This window comes from Mesocricetus auratus, unplaced genomic scaffold (genome assembly GCF_017639785.1).
Source record: "Mesocricetus auratus isolate SY011 unplaced genomic scaffold, BCM_Maur_2.0 Super-Scaffold_100004, whole genome shotgun sequence".
In the NCBI taxonomy this organism is placed as follows: Eukaryota; Metazoa; Chordata; class Mammalia; order Rodentia; family Cricetidae; genus Mesocricetus; species Mesocricetus auratus.
Genome location: NW_024429189.1, coordinates 7,341,578 through 7,357,579, shown reverse-complemented (window position 1 = coordinate 7,357,579; position 16,002 = coordinate 7,341,578). Strand labels below are relative to the sequence as shown.

Here is a 16,002-nt window from a genome sequence, read left to right as displayed (position 1 = left end):
TTACAGTTTGTTAGAGTGATTAAAAACAGAAAGCTATAAAGAGCAAGTCCGTCCAGATGTGGTAGTATATATACTGTTAGGAAAGGTAAATCTGAGGCCAGCCTGGGCTACACAGTGAGACCATTGGAGTGGGGGTGGGGGCACTCTCAACTGGCAGAGTGTTTTCCAAATTTTCTTGCTCCTTGAATTCCCCGAACTTTGGAGGGTTAAGATCATTGTGGCTGGTCCAAAACTAGAACACATCAGTTTTGGTATTGGTCAAGGCCTGTTTTAGCCATTGTGAGAGGAAAGCAGATCCTGATCCCTCTTGGTGGCATCCTTTGTCAGCTGGAACCATGGAAGCTGTTCTGGTGATCCAGCCTTCCAAAATGATTCCTGGTTCTGTGCCTGCAGGTCACCAGCTTGGGCTTCACACAGCAGGCAACAAATGGGACTTGGGGAACCCACCTGGCAACTTGTCCACGGTAGCAGCGATGCCTGTGTCTGAGGATGTGCCCCTAACTGCCTTTGCTCTGGAACTCCAGCATGCCCTCAGTGCCATTGGTAAGCTACACAGAGATGCTGAAGGTAAAAATGTTCAGTTCCTCGGGAGCAGTGGGCTGCCCTCTACACTGGGGGTGGATCTTGATCCAGGGGAGACTCTGTTCTAAGGGAACTCCCTTCACATTAAGGGAGTGCCAGGCCCTGAGATCTTCATGGGCACAGGATGTGTAATAGTGTGTGATGAGTTAGAAACCCTTAAGATGGAGGGACCCAGAGACATTAGGAGAGTCCTCTGTACAGACACCCCCATCACTGGACCACAGTTTTGTGTTCTGAGCCTGCTAGGAGCGTATGCCAGCACTCTGCATGCTGGAGTGGGTGTTGGAGTAGATGGCCATGTCGCTTGCTGCCTGATGGAAAATGCTCTTAGATGGGACCAGGTAGCTCTGGTAGGGGGTTGGTTAAGACGAGACTACTCTCTAGGCCAACAGCTAGACTGTTTTAGTCCTAGGATGAAACCCAGACCTGATCATCCATCAGGAGAGGCTGTTAAATTTTAAAGCCTAGAGTTGGCAAGATGACTCAGCAGTTAAAGATGTTTTACGCCAAGCTTGACAACTTAAGCTTGATCCCCAGTACCTGCATGGTGGAAGATGAAAACCAGCTCCCACAAGTATACTCTGACCTCCATACTCACGTGCACCCACCCCCACACAGATAGATAAATAAATAAATATATGTTTAAAAATTTGGAATCTAAAAATAGTAAATTAAAACTAAGGAGAATTATCCAGAATTTCCAAATTCTTAAGGTATTCTGTTTTTCTTAACATTAAAAACTTTTATTGATTCTTTATGGATTTCATCTTACATTCCGATCCTACTTATTTTCCCGTCTCCTCGCATCTGCCCTCTGCCCTTGCAACCTCCGATCAAAACCAGATTTAAGAGAAAAAACTGAAAACCAAACGTAATAAAGAAACAAAACAAAAAGAAGAAGATTTTTGTGGAAGCTGTAGTGTGGCCATTGAGTCACAGCTCACCCTTTAGTTCCTTCATCCATTGGTCTGGCTTGAGGCCTCATTTCTCAATGTTTTATGTACAAGTATTTATGTAATTTTGAGTGAGCATATGATAAAATACTCATGGAATGTTACAGTAAAAGCTTCAGGAAGGTCTCAATGTCATAAAACAAGATATTATTAGAATATCTATTTCAGTATGGTACAAACTTGTCCTCTACCCTACAAATACTTGGTTTTTTTTTTGTTGTTTTTTTTTTTGTTGTTGTTGTTGTTTTTCGAGACAGGGTTTCTCTGTATTGTTTTGGAGGCTGTCCTGGAACTCTCTCTGTAGACCAGGCTGGCCTCAAACTCACAGAGATCCACCTGCCTCTGTTTCCTGAGTGCTGGGATTAAAGGTGTGCGCCACCAACGCCTGGCCACCCTATAGATACTTAAATTATATTAAATAGTGGTTCTCAACCTGTGGGTCATGACCCTCTTGAGGGTTACATATCAGATATCCAATATCTGTAAATCCAATATCTACATTACAATTCATAACAGTAACAAAATTACAGTTATGAAGTAGCAATGAAATAATTTTATAGTTGGGGTTACCACAGCATGAGGAGATGCATTAAAGGGTGGAAACCTTAGGAAGGTTGAGAACCACTGATATAAAACACAGAATATATAAAACACAGATGTAAGACGTTAGAGGCAAGCCAAAAATCGGTAAAATAGAAAGATACCACAGTATCTATCATTTAAATTATTCTTAAATAAAACCTAATGTAGTGGTATATATAGTTTAAAATTACTAGGTTTATTATTGTTGTTTTTGTGTATGTTTTTTGAGATAGAGTCTTAACTCACTGTGTAGCTCTGGATGTCCTGGAATTGTCTGTGTAGTCCAGGCTGGGACTACAAGTATGCACCACCATACCTGGTTTGTTTGATAATCTTGACCTTTGTTTTATAATCCACATTGCAGGTGTATAGAAAGTCCTGTTCACATTCAGTGACATTGGTCAGATTGTTTAGGTTGCATCCACAGTGTCAAGTTGTTCTGTGGAAAAAACTTTTATTTCAAGATAATTATAGAATCATAAGAAATGGTGAAGTGAAGAAAGGCCCCCATGACCTTTTCGAATGTCCCCAGTAACACCAGATACGATGCTAACGATTCTCTAAAGGCATGTATGTGTACATGCACGTGTGTATGTGAGTGCACGTGTGCTCCCTCCTTTGACACAGGCATAGCCAAGTATCCAGGACCACACTGCAAAAACTCTCATCTCCATGGAAACCCTTCCAGCTGCACTTCAGAGCTGCCGCGTTCTACAACACCCTTCTCACTGACATCCAAACAACTTTCCTTAATCTCTGAGTTTTGTCGCACTGAGAAATTTATAAAAATAGAATCATAGCATGTGGCCAAGTGAGGTTTTCTTTCTTTTTTAAAATACGGCACATTTCACAAATTGGCATATCCTCCTTGTTCAGGGGCCATGCTAATCTTTGTATTGTTTTTATTCAATGTTAGTGTATCTGTTACCAAAGCAAACACGACTTGCTTCCTTCTTATTGCTCCATGGTATTCACACCACTGACGGCACGTTTCACTTTATTTAGACAGTCATTATCGAAGGGCGTTTGGATGGTTTGCAGTTTGGGAATATCGTGAATTAAGTTGCTGTGCCCATTTGTGTAATGGATGGGTTTTTCATACATATAAGTTTTCATCTCTCTGGAGTCTGAGTATGTTCAGTCTAATAGGAAACTCCCGGCTTTCCCCACAATATCTATACCATTTGTATTCCCACCAACAATGTGTGAAGGACCTCCTCACATCCTTGCCAATATTTTGTGTCATCACTATTTTAATTTTAGCTATTTTAATAGGGGTATAGCGGTAGCATGGCCTAATTTTATTTATTTAATCTTAGGTTTTCGAGACAGGGCCTCATGTTGTCTTGGCTTGAAGCTCTTTAATTTCTTCAACTCTTGTTTTTTGTTGTTTGCTTACAGCTTGTTTTGTTTTTTCTTTCTTTGAAACAGGGTCTTAGTATGTAGCCTTGGCTGGCCAAGAACTATAGACTGCTGACCTTGAAATCGGAGGTACACATGCCTCTGCCTCCTGAGTACTGGGATTAAAGGCGTGTGCCACCATACCTGGTCCATATGCCCTAATTTTAATTTGCTTTACTTTCTGTATACATTTTCTTTATGAAATATCTATTCATATATTCTGATTGCTTGCTTTTTCTTTCTGTTTTTGTTTGTTTTACTGAATGCTAGGGTAGAACCCAGGGCCTCACACAGTTAGACAAGTACTCCACTTTCAAATACATCCCAGTCCCTTCTTCTCATTTTCTCATTGGGCCATTAGTTTTCTTACTGTGGAGGCTGGTGGGGGAGGGGACTCATCTTTTAAAGCCAGGTATGGTGATACACACCTCTTATCCCAGCACTTGGGAGGCAGAGCCAGAAGATTGCCACAAAGTTAAGCCAGCCAGATGTGCTCTTCACAGTGCAGGTACTGCTACATAGAATGACCTTGACTCTAAATAAATAAATAAATAAAACCTTTGATTCTGATCTTCATAGTGAGTTCTAAGCCAGTCACTGCTATATAGAAAGACCTTGACTTAAATAAAAGAAGCCGAATCCCAGCACTCAGGGAGCAGAGGCAGGTGGATCTCTGTGAGTTTGAGACAAGCCTGGTCTACTGAGCAAGTTCCAGGACAGCCTCCAAAACAATACAGAGAAACCCTGTCTTGAAAAAAAACAAAAACAAAACCTTTATTTTTGAAGAGTTGTAGGATCAAAACAAAATTGGGAAGACACATGGGTTTTACATGTCTTCTCTGCCCCTTCACCATGTACAGCTGTCCCTACTACCAGCTTTCCTTACAAAATGGGACTTGTGTCGCTTTACCGTTGCCCAAGGTTCAGAGTGGACATGAGGGTCACTCCTATTGTAGTTCTGTGGGTTTAGGTGTGTGTGGTGATCTGTGTTCACTAATGCAGTACCACTCAAGGTGTTTTCAGTTGTCCTAAGGGTCCTCTGCTCTGTGTGCCCACCCCTTCTCCCAAACAACCCCTGGAAACCACTGATCTTTGTTGTTTCCCTTATGGTGTGTAGTATGGGATTTTTTTTTGGGGGGGTGGTTTAGAGACAGGTTTTTTCTGTGACTTTGGAGGCTACCCTGGAACTTGCTCTTGTAGATCAGGCTGGCCTTGAACTCACAGAGATCCGCCTCCCTCTGCCACCCAAGTGCTGGGATTAAAGGTGTGCGCCACTACCGGGCCGGCAGTACGAGATATTTTTTCATGTGCTTCGTTCATCTGTGCATCCCTAGCTAGCTAACAGGCTCCAGGGATCCTCCTGTGTCTGTCTGTCCCACCAGTGTGGGATTGCAGGAGAACCTGGATCTTTTCCTGGGCACTAAGGAGCTGATGGTCCTCAGGCTTGCACGACAAGTACTTTACCAACTGAGCCATCTCTCCAGGCTCCCTGGTTGTTTCCATATTGTTGAAATTTAAGAGTCTGTTGTATCTATTTTAGATAACTGTTTTCCATAAGACATTCCGTTTGTGAATCTTTTTCTGGTCTTGTTTCATTCACTGAACAGTGTTCTATATAATGCAAGTACATCTTACTGGATATTCATTTCAGGGACCATGCCTTTGAGTTGTTGTCACCAAACAGTGCTCTGCTTATCAGCTGGTCTGAACTGATGAGAGAGAATACTCACATACAAGGTGCACACACGTAGGCGATGCTGCTCCTGGGGAAACACTGCAGCAAGCTTTCTTGTCAAACTATCTTTGAATTGCCAGTTCCCAAATAATGACACAAAGACTTCTTAGTAATTATGAAAGCTTGGCCTTTCAGTTAGGCTTGTCTCAGTTAGCTCTCAGAACTTAACCCATTTATATTAATCTGCGATCTGTCACGTGACGTCACCTCTCTTCCATCTTACGCCTCCTGTATTCTCCCCATATCTGCCTGGCAGCTCTGCCTTTTTCTTTCTCTCTGCCTGGAAGTCCTACCTGTACCTCCTGCCTAGCTATTGGCCATTCAGCTTTTTATTACACCAACCACAACAACACATCTTCATACAGTATACAAATATTCCGCAACAAAACATGAACAAGTAGCTTAATACTCAGCCCAGATAGGAAACCAGAGACAAACTAAAGAATGGACACCCCCTAAGTCTAACTTGGTGAACCAGTGAGTTTTATTCGGTTTCTTACAGGAGTATGGGTGATGGGTTACTTACAGGAGCAGAAATGACTCAGAGACAGTTGCATCACCAAAGCCCACCCCAGCATGGGTGACAGCTAACTGAAAACCTAGAGCTCACTACATAATTATAGGCAGCTTAACATGTTGAAGAATGTTCTTTTCAGGTAGCTCAGCTGGTCCCTGCCTCTTTCAGGTAGCCTGGCTGATCTGCCTCTTCTAGGCCATTGAGAGGTCTTGCTGCTTATATAACCTTGGGGAGGTCAGAACATGGTGAATCTGGTTAGTTTCAGTGACTTCCTAGAATTATGTGAGTTGTTTACTTCCTTAGCTTATAGAACTTCCCTAGAGGATGGAACACTTCCTCTCCCCTTATAACATGTTTCACCTCCTCTTAATATCCTGTGTCTTAATGAGCTTCCCTCTAAGATGAGAGGTTTTATCTAGGAGGAAAATTGCTACACAACACCAGAGCAGGTTTATTGGAGTGGGCAGCAAGGCCCAGCAGGCACACTGGTTCATTATCATCTGCTGTCTATGGCTTAAGAAGGCCACTCAGGAACTTAGAAAGTGGCCTGCCTGGGTATTATATCACATGGGACAGGACTGGCTGGGTCAGCATGTTAGAGAACATCCTGTGCCTAAGAGCAGGCAGGAGCCGAGCCCAGCTCTCCTGACCTGCCCCTCCCAATCTCAGGAACCTTCACATCCCACGGTTATTCTTGCAAACTACAAGTCAGAAATGGGAGAGGTGGAGCCGGGCGTTGGTGGCGCACGCCTTTAATCCCAGCACTCGGGAGGCAGAGGCAGGTGGATCTCTGTGAGTTCGAGACCAGCCTGGACTACCAAGCGAGTTCCAGGACAGCCTTCAAAGCCACAGAGAAACCCTGTCTCGAAAAACCAAAAAAAAAAAAAAAAAAGGGAGAGGTGGTAAGTTCAAGGCCACCTGAAGAACTGACCTGTCAGTTAAACTAGAACCCTCATTTAGGAAAGCCATATTGTGCCCACATTGCTTTGAGTCAGGTGACTGCATTTGATACATTCCTTTCATTTCCAAGGGTGTTATACTTGTGAAGAATCCAGGCTGAGAAGTTTTCTTTTATCAAGGACAGTATTGTTCCCTGGTCCTCTAGCTTCTCTGATCCAGTAACCTAGAAGACAAGCTGTCAGAAAGTTTGGTGGCAGTGCTGTCCAAACCACAGGGACCTGGGATAGCAACCTGGCTAGATGCTGCCGTTGGGCTACACCCCATAGAGTAGAGACAGGTAGTTCTGGTGAGCATCGTGACTTTTGGAATACCTGCTTCCAATGAGGCCAAGGCTCCCCTCACCAAGACTTGCCTACCTTGTGCTCTGTGGGAGGTAGCATCCTCCCTCCCTGCCCAGAACCCAGGGCCTCTGGCAGACAGAGACATGGCCAGCATCATCTAATGGGAAGGGTTGGAACCCTTGGCTGTGAGAGGCTATCTCTAGTCCCAAATCTAGCAGGGGAGCTTAGACAGGAGAAATACCCTGAGGGCAAGTGCTGTGCCCACGCCACAAGCAAGTCCATGGTATCAGGAAAAGACAGACAAGGCGTCCAGCTGTTTGTACTAAGAGAATGCATGTGCTGCCTTTATTGCCAGGAGAGAGAGAGAGAGAGAGGGAGGGAGGGAGGGAGGGAGGGAGGGAGGGAGGGAGAGAGAAGGAGGGAGAGAGAAGGAGGGAGAGAGAAGGAGGGAGAGAGAGGGAGAGAGAGAAAGAGAGGGAGGGAGGGAGAGAGAGAGGGAGAGAGAGAGAGAGAGAGAGTGTTTATTTGCAAGTGCGGAGAGGTCTCTCTCTTGTAGGAGGGAGCAGCCTTATATACAGGCTCAAGTTTGGAGAGGTCTCTCTTGTAGAAGGGAGCAGCTTTATATACAGGCTTACAGTGCAGTGGAAAAACTCCAGGAAGTAGAAAGCATGTTTTCCTCCTGCTAGATGGTGATGTCAGAGGGTCAAGGTCAGGGCAGGAAGCCAGGACTAGAAAACAAGATGCACTTAGACTAGAAAACAGGTTGCACTTGTAGGCTGACCAGCAACTCACGGGAGACCGGGTGGGGCTGGGGCCCAACAGGCAAGTGGATCTACCCTGAGGTCTGACCAGCACCTCCACATTTTGTGTAACAAGATACCGTCTATCTTGTGCAGGAAAGCCTGTTGACTGCAGGAGGTGCAGTTCCCCATCTGCTACTGTCCAGGTTGAGGCCTCAGAGTGACACAGGACCGCTGCCCTTTGCTTTTTTACTTCTGTACTGGGACAGATTTGCCTACTTAAAAAGTTTCCACTTTTTGTTGTTGTTGTTGATGTTCTGTTTAATTTTTTTTTTGAGACAAGGTCTCTTTTTGTATCTCTGGCTGGCCTGGAACTTCCAGAGGTGCGTTTTCCTCTGCTGGCATGAGCCTCCATGACTGGCTACGTTTGTACAGTTGTGATAGCCACGTTCCAGTAGTCTTCCCCATTGTAAAGATACCCTTATTCTGTAGTCCTCCAAGAAACAGCTGCTAATTAAAATACGATACTGTTGCTAGCTGCAGTGGAGTTTGCTTGTAATCCCAGCTACTTGAAAGGCAAAGCTGGGTCAATTGCTTGAGTTTAGGAGTTCAAGGCCAGCCTAAGACCCTGCTGTGTGTGGGTTGGGTGGCTGTTATGGATTAGCTTTTTCGTTAGTGTGTTTTTTGAGGCAGTTTCTTTCTCTGGGTAACCTGCCCTGGAAATCACTGTGTAGACCAAGCTGGACTCAAACTCGGCCTGCCTCTGTCTCGAGTGCTGGGATTAAAAGCGTGCGCCACCACCCAGCATGAAGTAGCTCTTAATTACACACTCTTGGGAGAGCTTGTTGAGAGTGACTTTCTGTTTGTTTTTTGAGGCAGTATCTAACTATGTAGCTCTAGCCTAGCCTAACTGGAAGTGTATAGACCAGGCTAGCCTTGAATACACCTGGGATTAAAGGCTTGTTAAGAATGATGTTATTATTCTTGTTGTTGTTGTTGTTAAGAATGTGTAGTGTTACTGGCTTTCCTATTGCTAGGCCCTTTTCCACCTATGGCCAGTGTACCCCCGAGGCAGGTTCCTGAGAGTGGCCATTGCTCTCCACTCTGCATCGCTTCTGAGCCACATCAGACCTTTCCTTGGCTAACTTGAGAGGCATGGATATGAAAGCTTGGCATCTGTATGTGAATGAACTGAGTTTGGATCCAGGCCTCTTCAGAAGTTACTTTTGGAAATTACAGGAATTTAAGTGTTACTGTTGCAGGCTGTTCTTGCCCCAGCTTGTGTCCACACACGTGATGGTAGCATGACTTGGTTCATATGTCAACAGGAGACCCAGATTTGGAGGGGCAGCTTAAAACCTTGCCTCATGCCCATTGCCCGCAATCCCTCCCAGGGAGCTGACCTCAGGACAAGGTGTAAACACGCCTGTCCTTTGCTTGTCCTTAGAGGTGGCTGCTGGGCAGACTTCTGAAATGGGTGGTTGTTCTCAGGTCCTGTCCTGCTACTGACCAGTGACAACATCAAACAACGCCTTGGTTCTGCTGCTCTAGACAGGTGCGCTTCCAGCCCCCTGTGGTCCCATGTAGAGAAATTTAGTCAGCCTAAACTGCTTTCTTAGCTGTCCTGGCACGGTCCTGCGGTGGACCATAACCCTGGGCCTTGGTGTCTGTGTATTCCAGCACGTTCCTCATCCAGCTGTACCCTCTACTCTGTGTATTTACTTGGGTACCATCAGAGGTCCCAGGAGACAACCAGGCCCTCCTTATGTGGGCCGCTCTGCATCTCACCTTTGCTGAAGCCCCCAACCTCTAGGCCTGGCCACACACAGCCTCCGCTCAACTGCCCAACTCCAAGCCTTAGATGAGGCACCCTAGGAAACCCCATAGAAAGTATGGTGCCAGCACTCAGGAGGCAGAGCCGGGCCAATCACTGTGAGTTTGAGGCCAGCCTAGTCTATGTAGGGAGTTCCAGGCCAGCCAGTGCTATATAGTGAGACCCTGTCTTTTTTTTTTTTTTTAAGTAAAATTGTTTTTAAAAAGGTGAGATGCTGCCTTATGTCTTTCAGTATCCATGAGTACCGGCTCTCCAGCTGGCTGGGGCAACAAGAGGACATCCACCGGATTGTGCTATATCAAGCAGACAGCACACTCACACCCTGGACCCAGCGCTGCATCCGTCAGGCTGACTGCATCCTCATTGTGGGTTTGGGTGAGCAAGAGCCAGCAGTGGGTGAGGTGAGTGCTCAGAGGCACTTCCATCCCAGAACCTTCAGTTGAAATGTTTTAAAAACTCCGTAGAGTGGGCTGGAGAGATGGCTCAGAGGTTAAGAGCACTGACTGCTCTTCCAGAGGTCCTGAAATCAATTCCCAGCACCTACATGGTGGCTCACAACCATCTGTAATGAGGTCTGGTGTCCTCTTCTGGCCTGTGGACATACATGCAGACAGAACACAATACATAATAGATGAATCTTTAAAGAAAAAAAGCAACTCAGAAGAGCACCCACACATTAGAGACTTTTGCTGTATCCACTCCTAAAGATTATATAGAAATAGTGCCCTGTTTTTTGTTTTTGTCTTTTGGTGGGGAGGTAGGGGTTTTTTTGGGGGGGTTGTTTGTTTGTTTGTTTGGTTTTTCAAGACAGGGTTTCTCTGTAGCTTTGGAACCTGTTCTGGAATTCACTCTGTAGATCAGGCTGGCCTCGAACGAGATCCGCCTGCCTCTGCCTCCCCCAAGTGCTGGAATTAAAGGCATGCACCACTCTGCCCGGCAGTATCCTGTTTTATATCATTCTGAAATTACTTTTTTGCTTGTTTGGTTTGGTATTTTGTTTTGATTTTTCAAGACAGAGTTTATTTGTGTAGCCCTGTCCCTCCTAGAACTCACTATGTAGACCAGGTTGGCCTTGAGCCCAGAGATCCTGCTGCTTCTGCCTTCCACATGCTAAGATTAAAGGCGTGTGCCACCACTGTCCCGCATGAAATGTGTTTTTTGTTAATACCCAGGATTTTGATATAGGCCACTGTTTCATCCGTTTTTGTGGCTGTCTAGTTTTCCATCTGTGAGCGCCCACATCTGTTCATGCATTCTCTACCAGTTACTTCATAGTAACAAACAAGTACAAGTTCTCTTCAGACACGTTCAAATTGCTGACCCCAAAGGATGTGTTTGTACTTACTAGGTGCTGCCAAATTACTTACCCGGTTTTGTTTTCAGTTTTCCGTTGTGAATGGCTGCAGGTATGACTGAAGAGCTCCATGTCCTCGTCGGGAATGAACTGTTTGAGTCCACTTATTTCCTTGACACCTCTTCATTTGAGTTAGCATTCCCATCTTCTCACTGTTCTATCCGCTTGGCTTTCATTTCAAGCATCTGCCCTGCCTGTCTAACCCTGGAGCAGCTAAAATCCCCCCTCTCTGATGTGTGTGCCCATTATTCAGGAGCAGTGCTATTTTGTAAGGGAGATGCCCCCAAAAGTGCATAATCTGTGAAAGTCACAGCATACATTCACATGGCAGTGTTTGAGACATGGGATGTGTGGGGAGGGGTGTGGGATGGTGAGCACTCCTGTCTCATATCCATAGCACCCTTGCAGCCGTCTTGGCTACCAGCATACACAGTTAAGTGGACCATGTGGTCAGGGTGTTAGTACCCCCAGAATAGGCCATCTTTATAGGTTAACTACTAAGTAGACCGTCCTCTCTGGGACCAGCCATCAGGGTGGTGTTGAGTGCAGATCTTGGAGACAGCTCTGTGGTGGTCCTTGGTTCTATACTATGCTCAGTCCTCAGGCTTCCAGGGACTTGCTTGCTGACCAGGCTTTACTCTCCTCCAGCTGGAGCGGATGCTGGAGAACACAGCTGTGCGTGCCCAGAAGCAGCTTATCTTGCTGCACAAAGAGGAGGGTCCGGGGCCTGCCCGCACGGTGGAGTGGCTCAACATGCGAAGCTGGTGCTCTGGCCACTTACACCTCCGCTGTCCACGCCGTGTCTTCTCTAAGAGGAGCTTGCCCAAGTTGGTGAGGCCTGGTGGGCTGGCGCAGTGGGACTTAGCCCTTACATTATCTCTGGCCTCCTGATAGGCATTTAGAACTAGCTTTCTCCCTCTTTATGCACCATCAGGGCTTATGGGGACTCATTAGGCTTGCCTGTTCTGCTTCTGAACTCTATGACCGTAACTTTGGAATTCCTGGGCTACTTTGCAGATGAAGGAAGGCACAGTGTGGTGGAGGTACAAGCTTAAAGAGTCCATCAAGACCTAGGAACCAGGGAACTCAGGAATCTGGGCTTGACTTAGGTTCAGGAATCAAGGCTGAGAGTCTCACATTTAGTTGAGGTTCCAAAGAGATCTCATGGTTAGGTCACTATGCTATCCCTTTAGAGCAGAAGCAGATACATCTTAAGACTTCTCTTACTCAGGCCATCTTTAGTTCTTTGCGCTCAGTGTGGGAAGCACGGGGGCTGTCCACGTGCTATAGCCCATTGAATACCCACAGCTCAGTGGTCAACATCCTGTTGACTGTATCCCTGTCCAGACCATATGCCCGCTAAACACTGTCTACATAGGGCCAGTGGAGAGACTCCTGTGAGGACATCCTGAGGCTCTGTGGTCTTAGGCAGTCTAGAAGCTCCCTCTAGGTCTGTTTATCCTCTGCCAGCACTCCTCAGGTGGGCTTGGATCCTGTCAGGCACTTGAGTGCTAATGAGGTGTTCAATGTTCTGAAAAGGATAGGATTTGAATCAAATCAGGACATGCAGAGTTTTAGCTGGAGAAATGCACAAACCTCCATCTTCCTTTGTCTCCTCGCAGGTTGAGATGTACACACGCATTTTCCAACGACCGCCAGACCGTCACTCAGACTTTTCCCGCCTGGCACGGGTGCTGACGGGCAATGCCATTGCCTTGGTACTTGGAGGGGGTGGAGCAAGGTGAGTCCCTACGCAGCTGTGTGCCACAGTGTGTGATAGTCACTCACATACTTTTACTCTGAGTATGGGGAAGACGGTAGTATAGTGTCACAGGCGAAAAGGTTCTTGGACCACTCTGGTATCCTCAGGAAAGAGCTCTATGGATGGCAAGGGTGTGGTCTACATGCTGAAGTGTCTAGGTGCATGTGTGTTTATATCCCAAATGTTCTGGATTTCACTGTTAGCAGTTTGGTAGAAGAAAATGTGTGTGTTGTCTGACTGCCTGTGCTTAGAAGCATTTGTTTGGTTAGCCATGTGTCTCCTCTTTGAACACTGTCTGTTCTTGTCCTTTGCCACTTCCCCATTGGGCTCTCCATGCGGTTCTTTCCATTTTCATATATTTTCTGTGGAGGAGTGACCTGCTCTGCTCACGAACTAGGGAAATATCCTTTAGTTCTTTAGGCTTTAGGTTCTTTAAAGGCTTCTTAGCCCATGTCATTCCTGCCCTGAGTTGTCATCTGACCCTTCTGAGCTGAAAGAAGTGGAAACCCAGGGCGTCATGAGGAGGATAAAGTAGTGACCCAGATATGCGTGAAGGGACAACGTCAGAATCCAAATCTCTCCAGGAGGAGGGGTGCTCTGGAGCTGGCCCACCATGAGCTGAGTCCTGGCTCTGCTCGGTCTGTGGTAAAGTTACTCCACCACCCCTACCTCCCCCACCATGTGCATGCCCGTTGTATCTTGAATTGTGGGGAAACTGACCTACAGGAAGGGTGTGACATTGTCAGGTAGGGGAGGCCCTGGTCCTTCCTATGGGCCTGAATAGTAGAAACTTAAAACAGTTAGGTGCAAATCTGGTCCTCCTTTGCAGGCCAGGCTGGCCTTGAACTCCCAGATATCCACCTGCCTCTACCTCCTGAGTTCTGGGATTAAAGGCATGTGTCACCAATGCCCGGCAAGATTGATTCTTATTGAGTTGGGAACATTATTTATTCTGACTGAGATTCCTTCCAGGAACATTTATGTCAGTGTTGTCCCTCAGTCTCTGCTTCTTCTTCAATGGCATCTTTGAACAGATGTATTAATTTTTGTATCATTCTCTCTGTCTCTATCTCTCTGTGTCTCTGCCTTAGTTTCTGTCTCTGTCTCCCTCTCTGTCTCTATGTATGTGTGTTGTGGCAGGAATCACAGAGGACAATCTCAGGTGTCATTTCTCAAGTACCATCTACCTTGCTTTTTTAAAATTATTATTTCATTGGTGTTTTGCATATATGTATGTCTGTGTGAGGGTGTTGGATCCTGGACAGTTGTGAGCTGCCATGTGGGTGCTGGGAATTGAACCCAGGTCCTCTAGAAGAGCAGTCAGTGCTCTTAACCATGGAGAGCAATCTCTCCAGGCCCATGACAGGGTCTTTTACTGACATGGAGATGCCAAGTAGGCTAGGCTGGGCTCCCCTCAACCCTGCTGCTCTACAGACCTCCAGTTAACCTGGAGAGAAGGCTCAATGGTCAAAAGCAGTGGCTACACTTCCTGGTTCAGTTTCCAGCACCCACATGACCACTCACAACTGCCTGTAACTCAGTTCCAGGGGCTCTGGACTTCGAAGGTGCTTCATGCACAGACATGCATGCAGGCAAAACACCTACACACCTAACAGAAAATAACCAGGCTGGCCTTGAGCTCAGAGATCCACCTGCCTCTGCTTCCCAAGTGCTGGGATTAAAGGTTGCACCACTATGCCTGACTCAACTTTTGTTTTAAGAGTTCTACTTATTTAAGTTTTTTCTTTTTTATTTGCTAAATATAAACACAATGAATATTTTAACCATTATAGTACAATGAAATATGTTCACATTGTTGTACCATTGAACTGTCAGGCCTATCTATTTCTAGAATATTTTATCATCCTAAATAGGCTCTGCATTCGTTACACATTCACTCCCATTCATGGCAGTCTCTGGTAACTCTTTTTCCTTTCCATGCTCATGAATTTGCTTGTTAGAAGATACCTCATGTAACTGGGGTCATGTATCTGTTGTGCGTTTGCCTCTTTTACTAAGCATACTAACACATGCACTACAGGCATACATGCAACATGTTGTTCACCCACACTTCTGATGCTAAACACAGACGGTTTACACCTCTTTTAGTGTGTGTGGTAGTGGGGATCAAACTAAGTATGCATATGGTAGGCAAGTCCTCTACCGCTTCTAACCCTCCGTCCACTTTCATTGTTTGTTTTGAATCTTGTCTTGTAATCATGACATCTTTCTTCTGTGACTTGCTATGTTTGGTGTTAAGGTCATAACTAGCCTAGTTTGAAAAGAAAATGGGCAACTGAATTTCTGGTCCTTATGGGGGCCAGCAGCTCTCAGTGATTACCAGGACCCCTTTTTTCCTAGGAGGCTTTCATTTCCACTTTACCCCGCCCACAAGTGTGGTAAAGCAGACCCCGCTGGCTCTCGTTAGTAAAGCCTCCTCCGCCGCTGTGACAGCAGCACAGTCACGTGTGCACCTACCTAGACTCCCCCTGGGGCCTTCCCTCTCTCTGCACCATCCTCTGTACTCGTGCAAACTTCAGTTTCTGAAGCATCCCTTGACCGTGGGGGCTGCCTCTGAGGCTCTCGGCATATAGTTCAAGGGCTAATCAGACTGTGGTGCTTATTTTCTTTCTCTCTTCTTACTGGTGAAGAGGCTGTGCCCAGGTGGGTATCCTCAGAGCCCTAGCAGAGTGTGGCATTCCGGTGGACATGATTGGAGGAACATCCATTGGGGCTTTCATGGGCGCCCTGTTTGCTGAGGAGCGCAGCTACAGCCAGATGCGGATCCGGGCCAAGCAGTGGGCAGAGGTAAGCAGGTATCCTCCGCCCCCAGGAAGACTCTAACTTCAAGGAGACAGGCATACAGGTCACAGCACCGCCTGCGTGGCAGAGGGAAAGCATAAGCAGTAGAAGATCAGGCAGATGGTGGGAGTTGCCTAGAGGTGGGGGATGGGCGTAGCCTGAGGTGGGGGATGGGCGTAGCCTGAGGTGGGTGGGGGACTGTGGCCCTAAGGCAGGTAGTGGGAGGTGGTCTGGCTTGTGCTCTAGTCTTCCCCCAACCACTCTCCTGAGACAGGATTTCACCGTGTAGCCTTGCCTGTCCTGGAACTCACTATGTAGACCAGGCTGGCCTTGAACTCACCGGGATCCGCCTGCCGAGTGCTGGGATTAAAGGGGTGCACCACCACCACCCAGCTGTGCTCTGGTCTTAACTGATTTACCAGGTGACAACATGGAGGGCCAGTGCCATTAAAGGGGAGCTAATGGGTCCTGTAGTCTCTGGAAACGAGGTACAGCTACA

At 46.5% G+C, this 16,002-nt stretch overlaps 1 protein-coding gene and 1 non-coding gene across 7 annotated transcripts in view; one reads left to right on the top strand and one right to left on the bottom strand.

The window, feature by feature from the left end:
• Pnpla7 (patatin like phospholipase domain containing 7) overlaps positions 1–16,002 on the top strand; it is a 68,691-nt gene that overhangs the window by 46,767 nt on the left and 5,922 nt on the right. For all 6 annotated transcript variants that reach the window (XM_013123277.3, XM_005083730.4, XM_021235068.2 and 3 more), the window contains 6 exons: positions 394–543; positions 9,243–9,306; positions 9,818–9,986; positions 11,588–11,770; positions 12,562–12,680; positions 15,353–15,509. In XM_013123277.3, the coding sequence (XP_012978731.1) occupies positions 394–543; positions 9,243–9,306; positions 9,818–9,986; positions 11,588–11,770; positions 12,562–12,680; positions 15,353–15,509 (842 nt within the window). The remainder of the gene's footprint in view (positions 1–393; positions 544–9,242; positions 9,307–9,817; positions 9,987–11,587; positions 11,771–12,561; positions 12,681–15,352; positions 15,510–16,002) is intronic.
• On the bottom strand, positions 2,949–3,056 carry LOC121140572. The gene has a single exon (XR_005877503.1). It is a non-coding gene; the product is annotated as a U6 spliceosomal RNA (small nuclear RNA).